Genomic DNA, 10,184 nt, shown 5'->3' with positions numbered 1-10,184 from the left:
AGATATCATCTTGGTAGGTTTTTCCTTGATGAATATAAAGTGCTCTTCCCTGTCTCATTTGATTAATTTTGATTGAAAATTTGTTTTATTAGATATTAGAATGGTTATTCCAGCTTACTTATTAGTTTAATTTTCTTGGAAACCTTTTTCCAGCCCTTTACACTGAGGTAGTGTCTGTCTTTGCTCCTGTGGTGTGTTTCTTGTATGCAGCAAAATGATGGATTCTGTTTTCAAATCCATTCTGTTAGTCTGTATCTTTTTATTGGGGAATTGAGTGTATCGATGGTGAGAGATATTGATGGCCAGTGATTGTTACATCCTGTCATTTTGATATTGGTGGTATTTGTGTGTGTGTGTGTGTGTGTGTGTGTGTGTGTGTGTGTGTGTTTGAGTGTTATTTCCTTGTTTTTTGTAGTGTGGAATTACTTATTTCCTGTGCTTTCTTTGATATAGTTATCATTCTTGGGTTGAAGTTTTCCTTCTAGTATTTTCTGTAGGGCTGGATTTGTGAATAGATGTTGTTTGGATGTGGATTTGTCTTGAATTATCTTGTTTTCTCCCTTTATGGTAACTGAGAATTTTTCTGTGTATAGAAGTCTAGGTTGGCACCTGTGGTTTTGTTGAGCTGGCAGGATATCTTTCCAGGCCCTTCTAGCTTTTAGAGTCTTTGTTGAGAAGTCCAGAGTAATTCTTATAAGGCTTCCCAGAGGAATCAACCCTATACAAAGAACCACAGGCAACTAAGGAATGCTGAAAACAAGAATAATAATCTTCTCTAGGAAAGAACACTCCAATGGATTATCTAATACCAAATAGCTAGCAGCAAAAACACACATAAAAGTAACAGTTTTTAAAAGAATTTAACAATTAGATAATGCTGTTCCCAGCAGCCATAGTTTAGTAAATAAAAGCCCCAATATCCCTATCAGCCTAGGGGAAAATCAAATACTATTGCTCAGTTAAAGGTATATATCATTCTGCCATACTCATAGATATGTGTCTCACTCACTCATCATAAAAGAAGCTTCCTCCTGTAATAGATGGGAACAAACACAAAGACCCACAATGGGACAATTGGCCAAGAATGAGAGGCCATACCCAGAATTAAATTTGACATCTTTGTCAAGCCCTTCCCTTAAGAACCCAAAGAACTATGTGGAAGAGGAATGACAATGATTATCAAGATACAGGGAATAGATGATACCAAGGGAACAGGGTCTTTCAGACACAACAGCACTGATCACATATGAAGTCACAGAGGCCGTGACAGCACACTCAGGGCCAGCACAAGTATAAACGAGAAAGAATCACAGCATTCAGATGCTGAAGTTGGTATGAGCTCCCATTCCCAACCAAGAAGCTATCTCCAATGAACAACTTCTCAAAACGAAATAATAGGTTTTTTTTTTCTTTTTTCGAGGAATTCCCACTGGGTACATAAAATATAAAGTAGATGATATTTTTGGAGATTATTTTTATTTCATTTTGCTTTGGGGGACATTTTACTTAACTTTGTTTGTCTTATTTTTTATATTATACTTATCAATTTTGCATCTTTATGGATTTTGTGTGTGTGTGTGTGTTTGAATGTCTGTGTATTTGTTTAAAGTTTTCTTTCTTTTTTCTTTTATTAATTGTCTTTGTTAGTTTTTTCCTTTTTTAAAATATTTTTTATTATGTATTTTCCTCAATTACATTTCCAATGTTATCCCAAAAGTCCCCCATTCCCCTCCCCACTCCCCTACCCACCCATTCCCACTTTTTGGCCCTGACATTCCCCTGTACTGGGGCATATAAAGTTTGCATGTCCAATGGGCCTCTCTTTCCAGTTTTTTCCTTTAAAAAAAAATCTTTCTTTGTCCTTTTTTTTTTCCCCCGTTTTTGTTATTTTGTTTTTTTGTTTTTCCTGAGAGAGAAAGAAATCATGGTGCTAGAAGGATGGGCGAGTGGGAAAGATCTGAGAAGAGATTAGGGAGGGGAAAGTGTAATCAGACTGTACTGTATGAAAATAACTTCATTTTCAGTGAAATATAAAATAAAAATGTATGAAAAATGCTGGTAAGGATGTTGGAAAATAGAACTTTCATAAAGTATTGGTGGGATTGTAAACTTCTATAGTCACTTTGGAAATCAACATAGGATATACTCAAAAAGATAAAAGTATATCTACCATGTGACCCAGCTACACCAATCCATGGCATTCAAAGGACTCAATAGCTTATCTCACAGATACCTACTCAGCCATGTTCATTTCCATCTTACTTACATAATAAGGAAATGAAAGGAATCTAAAGTTTCTTCAAATATTGGATTGGTAATAAAAAAGCCTAGTAAATATGTACTATATAATTCTTTTCATCTTTAGAGGAAATATAATAATGAAACTTGTAAGTAAATATATGGAACTAAAAAAGATTATTCAGAGTGAGGTAACCATGACTCAGAAAGTCAAATACCACATGGTCTCTCAGATATAGCTCTATAATCTGGAGTAAACACAGAAACCAGGGAAGTAAAATGGGATCATGCAGGAGAGGGACAAGCAGAACTTTAGAGAGAGAAATAATATAAAGGAGAAAATGAGAAAATGGAATATAGGTTTAACTGGGAAAGGGAAAGGAGCGTATTACATAAGGACAGGTAGAGGAGGAATAAATAACACTAAGGGTGTTTGAAAAGGCCATAGAAAGAATTGTTTTGCAGTTACTTAAAAACATTTATAATACATAGACAGTAGCCTAGCATACCTGTTTCCTAAAAGGCTTCAGCCAGCAGCTTATGGAAACAGGCAGAGCTTGGGAAGTCTTGTGGAAGAGTTGAGGGTAGGATTGAACAGGCTGGAGGGGAAAGGGACATCACAAGACCTACATCAATTAATTTTGGCCCATGGGACTCACAGGGACGGTACCACCAACCAATGAACATGCAGGTGCTGGACTTAGGCCCCCACTACACAGGTGTTGCAGATGTGTAGCTTGGGCTTCATGTGGGTCCCCTAACAATTGGAGCAGGGTTTGTCTCTGACTCCGTTGCCTGCCATTGGATTCTCTTCTCCTAACTGGACTTCCTGGTTAGACCTGAGTGGGAGAGGATGTGCTTAGTCCTGCTGGGACTAGATGTGTCAGGGAAGGGTGGTACTCAAGGGGGTTTTCCTTTCTCTGATGAGAAGGGAAGGAGGCAATGGGGGGAGGAATTTGTAAAGGTGGGACAGGGAAGAGAGGAAGGAGCTGGGGCTGGGATCAGGCTGCAAAGTGAATAAATAAATTAATTAATGGAAAAAAACAACAACCAGGGACCACTTTTGTCTATGAGCATGAATATAGGTATTTAGACAGTTTGCTTCTGTGTCTTTTTATTTATCCATTATTTATAAGTTTTTCACATGGCACTACTATCTTCCTTCTCCAGACCTGTATTATTAGTCAAGCTGACAATGTCAGTCGGTCACAATAACAATCCTTATTCCCGCTTCTCCTGTGAGAAGCCAGCCTGAGCTCTAACCAAAAGCAGCTGATTTCTCACACCGCAGTCACATTTAAATAACATTCACTGAAGAAAAACTGGAGAGAGAAATGATCAAGGTTCTGACTGCAAGTTGATTACCAACTCCATAGGATGAATTCCCAATCAGTCTTATTCACCTTTAGAAGGATAGTGAGAGGATGAGATAAGCGGTTGACATTTTGGCACTGACACTTGAAATTAATTGCTCCTCCCCTGTGAAAATAGCACAGGCTGGAGTTACCTCTAGTATAAAATTCACGTATTTATAGTCTAAGGATTTAAGCAATCGAGAGTGCAGGTTCGTAGGACTGCTGAGTCGAGTCTATATCAAAGGTAGTGCTTTTCCTCTCAGTTGCTCCGTACAGTTACAACTGGAATGCTGAGAGGAAGAAATCTGACTCTTCTGGACCAACTCTGCTGCTCTGAGCCTCCCATCGATGCTCTAAGAGTTTAAGTGAATGCATGGAAGCACCGGCTGAAGAAGCTTTGCACCCGTGAGCTGCTCTACCAGCTGCTGATACATGGAAGTCAGTGTTACTTTGCTAGCTTTATAAATGATCACCACACTGGGCAAAAGAATGGATAAAATTTAGGTAAATTATATGACTTCTCTTGAGTCTCACAGAGAACCACTAGGTAGATCACTGCTGTTGGAACCATCGCTGTCTTTTCTAAATCAGGCCCTGAATTTAAAAGAGAGTGTTTATGGAAGGGCCTAGGGGGGAAAAAGAGAAGAGAAAATATAATTAAATTATCTCAAAAATATGAATAAAAATGAAAAAATTCAGTTGTATTTGAACACGATATCTATTATCTGAGACAGTGCATCATGAGCTGGAATGAGAAGCCTCAGACCTGCAGCATCAGTGTTGGTAAGTAGAATAAGCATACAATCCCCCTGCCATTATTTTCAAATTTTATTTCATGATTTTTTTTTTAGAGAAATACCATTTATTTTAAACAATAAATTAACGTGACACTTTGACTGCACATATTTTTTTCAGAGAGGCAAATTCTTATAGAATAGTGAAAAAAACAGAATGCTTAAAGTTTTATTTTAAGTTTTATTGCATCTATAACTGATGTCGAGGTTGTGGTTTTCAACTCTGTATCGAATTGTGCAAGTTGACTCCTTTGCTTGCTAGTCTGTTAGACCTATGATCCTTACTTGCTGACTTTTCCTTCTGGTGTTAATCCTAAGAGTCATAACTATCAAGTGAATTTGATAGAACTTTGGATTTAAAGAACAAAAGTTGTTTGAGATATTATCTACTTAAGAATGAAATCTGGGCCGGGCGTGGTGGCACAAGCCTTTAATCCCAGCACTTGGGAGGCAGAGACAGGCGGATTTCTGAGTTTGAGGTCAGCCTGGTCTACAGAGTGAGTTCCAGGACAGCCAGGGCTACACAGAGAAACCCTGTCTCAGAAAACAAACAAACAAACAAACAACAAACAAACAAACAAACAAACAAACAAACAAACAAACAAGAATGAAATCTGGTTTGATAAGATGCAAGTCTGGCAACCTGAGTTTGCTCCCTGGAACCCATGTAAAAGTGAAAGGCAGGCATGAATTAACTCAACAAAGCTGTTCTCTGGTCTCCCTCTGTACACACACACACACACACACACACACACACACACACACACACACACACAGAGAGAGAGAGAGAGAGAGAGAGAGAGAGAGAGAAAGTAGAGAAGAATATTTCTCTGATGACTGTTCATCATAATTTTCTTCATTTATTCTCCTCTCTTTATCGTTTCTTTCCCCCTTTTCTCTCTTTTTCTGTTCTTCTTATTTTTTTGTTTTGTTTCATTTATTCTCTCTCTGTCCCTGATCCACACACATTACTTGCACTGCCTTCAAGTGTTTTATGGCTTCTAGGCCAGCTCTTTAGCTACAGACACAAGCTAAGCCTTTATCTGAATAGTAGCACAGTAGTCAAGGTGGAAGAAATGCATATACTGGATTGGAATACGGCTTTAACAAATGAATCCAGAAATGCATAACTTCAACATAAGAAAGAAAAAATAAGTCAAAGTTATTTTTATTGTAAAGGATGCTTTTTTACTTTTATTGTAAAAGGCTGCTTTTCCTACTTTTAATATGATGAACTTTATTTTTGACTTTCATTCTTTTCTGTCGTGATCACGTCCCTAGATCAGACTATATTTTCATATTTATCCTTTAGTCACATTCAAAGTTTAAAAGCCACATTCAAAATTTAGTCACATTATTTTTTTAAATAAAAATTTCTATTAATACTTCCCTGAGAACTGTAAAATTATACAGCAAAATAATAGTAAATTAAACACAATTTTAATTTTTGCAGTAATTCTAAATTTAGGTATATTTGTTCTTAGGTTATAGATTTAAAACTGAAATATAAAGTTTTGTGTAGTTAATAATAATAGATTCAGGACTCCAAAATATGCACCCATTCTTTTTCTTAAATACATTTTAAATTTTACTTTTTCTTTTCTCCCTCATACTTTCTTTTTTGCCCCTTTGCTTTTCTTCTTTTAAGTTAAATGCTTTGGATATTTATGTTTTTGCCACTATTACAACTATAATGAAAATAAATGTGACTAGAATGCAATAAGCAAGATTTTTTTTCTTCAAAATCCATATTGCTAAATGTTGACAGAAGAACATGAGACAATTTCAGATATTTAGCATGACCTCTGAACTTATATACTGAAGATACCAAGAAACTTCTAGATAAGAAAAGTGAGAAAAAGGATGGCTTTTGAAAGAATCTCTGAGTGTCCCTGAGTCTTTTATGGGACATAAAACTAGAAAAAAAATGGATTTTTCTCACATGTATTCACACATTTTCAGGTAAAATGCATGGATTCGTGTAGCTTTTATGTGCTAATATATGGCCACACCACGGATTGGTTCTTCAATTTTCCTGAATGATAGTGTGCTATTTTGACTTTAAAAATAACACTTTTTATAGACCCAAAAATTCAAAAACATATGTGGAAATTATAAGTAAAATAAGCATATTTTCATTGTTACATGTGTACTATAAAATATGAAATAGTTGTTATGACAATGCAGTTTAAATTTTTTTCTTGAGACTTTTATATATGTAGACAATGAAATCTGACCATGTGCATCTCCTTACCCCCAGTCTCTCCTTCTCAACAGGTTCCACTCCAGACTTCATGCACTTATTATTATTATTATTATTATTATTATTATTATTATTATTATTATTATAATTAACCACTAAGTCCAGTTAGTGGTTTCCAAATGTGCCTGAGTATGGGGCCTCTGACCTGAGCATGTTTTTGTTTTTTGGTAAAGGCAAAAGAACAGAGGCAGCCAGAGTTTAAATATGTGAGCATGTCATTTATTTCCAGGACATTCCTCTGTCAGGTGAGATAAATCGATAGAGAAGATGAATAATATCACCGAATTCATCCTTGTGGGCTTGACTCAGAACATGGAGCTTCAGATATTTTCATTTGTCGTATTTTTCATTGTCTATCTGCTCACCTTGGCTGGCAACCTGCTTATCATGGTCACCATCAGCAGCAGCAAGGCCCTGGGATCCCCGATGTATTTCTTCCTCTCTTTCCTGTCGCTGATAGATGGCTGCTGCTCCTCGTCCATGACTCCTAAGATGCTGGCTGACTCTCTCTCTGTGCGGAAAACCATTTCTTTCAGTGGCTGCATGACTCAAGTCTTTGCCGAGCATTTTTTCGGGGCTGCTGAGATTATTCTTCTCACAGTGATGGCCTACGACCGCTATGTGGCCATCTGTAAACCGCTGCGCTACACGATCATTATGAACAGATTTGTGTGTGGCCTCTTGGTGGGGGTGGCCTGGGCTGGGGGTTTTATTCATGCGACCATTCAGATCCTCTTCACAGTCTGGCTGCCTTTCTGTGGTCCCAATGTCATAGACCACTTTATGTGTGACCTGACCCCTTTGCTGAAACTTGTTTGTATGGACACACACAACCTGGGTCTCTTTGTTGCTGCCAACAGTGGCTTTATCTGCCTGTTAAACTTTCTACTTCTGATGATCTCTTATATAGTCATCCTCGATGCTCTAAAATCTCACAGCAAGGAGGGAAGGTGCAAAGCCCTCTCCACCTGTGTCTCTCACATTACTGTGGTCATCTTATTCTTTGTGCCTTGCATATTTGTGTATCTTCGCCCAGTAATTACCTTCTCTATTGATAAAGCGGTGGCTGTATTTTATACCATGATTACTCCTATGTTAAACCCCTTAATCTACACTCTCAGAAATACTGAGGTTAAAAATGCTATGAAGAAACTCTGTATCAAAGTTGATTAAATTGAGAAAGAATGAATCACATAACATAAATTAACTATCTTTCAAATTGTTTAGAGGGAAAAAAACATCACTCTTAATATTCTGAGCATAGTGAATAGCATATGCTAACGTGTGTTGATGGTAGGTCAAGCTCTCTAAAACATTATATACTTTATATATGATTATAAAAATATCCCCCTTAGATTTCTTAATTGTTCATTTGCTTGACAGCTTCAGTGTACTATCAAAACTGATTAAGGTTCTTATTAAAGTATATATTACAAGGACATAGCTCTAGTAGTTTAAAGCTGAAAGGCTATTGTTGACAGACATATCTTCCAGTGTGGTATATTTTTCTGGATGTATTGAAGCAAATGGTCTATGTCTATGTATACACTTTGAGAAATAATATACTTGTTGATTAAAATATTGTATTATTAAATAACTTATTGGGCTACACTTTTCATAGCAAAACTGATGACAATTGCAACTCTTAATTCTTTATGAAATGTGGAATAAAAGGCTGTATTCTAAACTATTTATTCTGAAGTTAGGTTCCTACTTTTTTGTGGTCCTTCAATGCTCATGTAAAGACATTCTTCATTATTTAAATCACTACACACAACTAATATTTTCTCAATAACATTTAACCATCCGAGCATCTTATTTAGTTTACAAATTCTGTGAAAGTGGAGGCACTGTCTGTTTCATACCCTACCATTTTTCTAACACCTAGACTTGGTATAGCACAAATATTTACTAAATAAATGACCTTCATGTCCATTTGACACTCAAGAATAAATTAATTTTAAAGAGATATTTTTATGGATTACAACATTGTTCAATTTTGATTCTTGCTAATAAATTAAAATGGATATATTAAGATAAATTTTATTTACCAGTCAGAGTTCTTATTCAATAACACAGGATCATCTGTAGCATTTTACACAGGAGTGGCTTATCATGTACAACTCATTTGCCTATGAAACTACTAGGAGGGTTAGAATCACAAAGTGGAGTGAACTTCCAGGGATAACTTGCTGAAGGACATATGGCAGAGTAGGCTTACTGGAGAATGTGTTGTTAGTGCCGAGATCATGAATGTGTGCTCACAGAGCATGAATGTATGCTCTGAATGGGTGTTGCTTTTCTGATTCGAGGACCACTTACCTCTATAAATACAAATAAAACCTAAACATAGACAATCACCTCCCAAGTCACTTACAGTTTTTTTAAAAAGGCAAAACCAAAGCAAAACAATAAAACCCTAAACAATAATGACATGAATGATTTGTATACTCTGTATCTGGCATGATGTAAGGGGTTCACCCACAATATATAGTGCTATCTTAATGACTTGTGTTACATATTCTTTCTTGCTTTTATTAGGAACCCATTCACAATGCAATTATAGGTTTCAGAACATTTATTCATTCATTGACTTGTAACACTCTCACCTCTCAAGAGTGTCACAGTTTCTAATACATGAAATTTGGGGGACATTTAAACCATAGTACTCAATGTCAGTACCCCATATCACAATGATAGGCTTTAAAACAAATAATTAGTTCATAATAATATTATTTTCATTCAAGATTCATAGTTTACATTGGTACTAATTTGTGGTGGTATACTTTTGTGGCCTTGGAAAAATGTATCAAGATACATATCTACTACTGTAGATAGTATCATACAGAGTCGTTTCACTACAGTGGGTGTCTTCTGTGCCACACCAATTTACTTTCTCCTGAGCCAATGGTTCTCAACTTTCTTAATACTGTGATCTTTTAATATAGTTCCTCATGTTGTGGTGACCCCTAACTATAAATATTGCTACTTCTTAACTGTAATTTTGCTACTGTTGTGAATCATCATGTAAATATTTGATAATTCTGATGTTCTTAGGTGACCCTTGTGACATTCGACTCCTCAAAGGGGTTATAACATTGAGGACTGTCCTTGACTGATTATATCTGTTGATATTTATATCCTTTAAAGTTCTTCATTTAATAAGCTAGCAAGAAAAGCAGATGTTCATCAATGGTTGAATGGATAATAAAAACATGGTACATACAATGAAATTTTATTTAAACACAACGAAAAATGAAATTATGCATCTTTCAGGAAGATGGACTGAACTGGAAAACAAAATGATGTGATTTAGACTCTGAAAAACAAGCGTCAGGTGTTTTCTCTCATATGCATGGCTTAGCTTCTGATTTTCACATATGTGTGTGCATGGGAGTGAGCATGAGTAGATTCCAGGAAACTAGAAAGGGGCCAGGACAGGGCGGGGAAGCAGTCTTCAAGAGAGGAGTGATGAGGGAGGGTAAGGGAGTTCATGTGATGTGAAAGTCAAAGGGGGCAAAGTGGTTTAAGCAG

The 10,184-nt window shown here is 36.4% G+C and overlaps 1 protein-coding gene across 1 annotated transcript; it reads left to right on the top strand.

The window, feature by feature from the left end:
* Positions 1-6,917: 6,917 nt before the first annotated feature.
* Olfr48 (olfactory receptor 48) lies at positions 6,918-7,823 on the top strand. The gene has a single exon (NM_010990.1). The coding sequence runs from the start codon at positions 6,918-6,920 to the stop codon at positions 7,821-7,823; it is 906 nt and encodes a 301-aa protein (NP_035120.1).
* Positions 7,824-10,184: the final 2,361 nt, after the last annotated feature.

Source organism: Mus musculus, chromosome 2, assembly GCF_000001635.26.
Source record: "Mus musculus strain C57BL/6J chromosome 2, GRCm38.p6 C57BL/6J".
Classification (NCBI taxonomy): Eukaryota; Metazoa; Chordata; class Mammalia; order Rodentia; family Muridae; genus Mus; species Mus musculus.
The sequence above is the reverse complement of the archived record's forward strand: the minus strand, read 5'-3'. Positions and strand labels throughout refer to the sequence as shown.

Excerpts from the sequence above, each read along its gene's own strand:
- Olfr48 (NM_010990.1), top strand. The coding sequence starts at position 6,918 with ATGAATAATATCACCGAATTCATCCTTGTGGGCTTGACTCAGAACATG.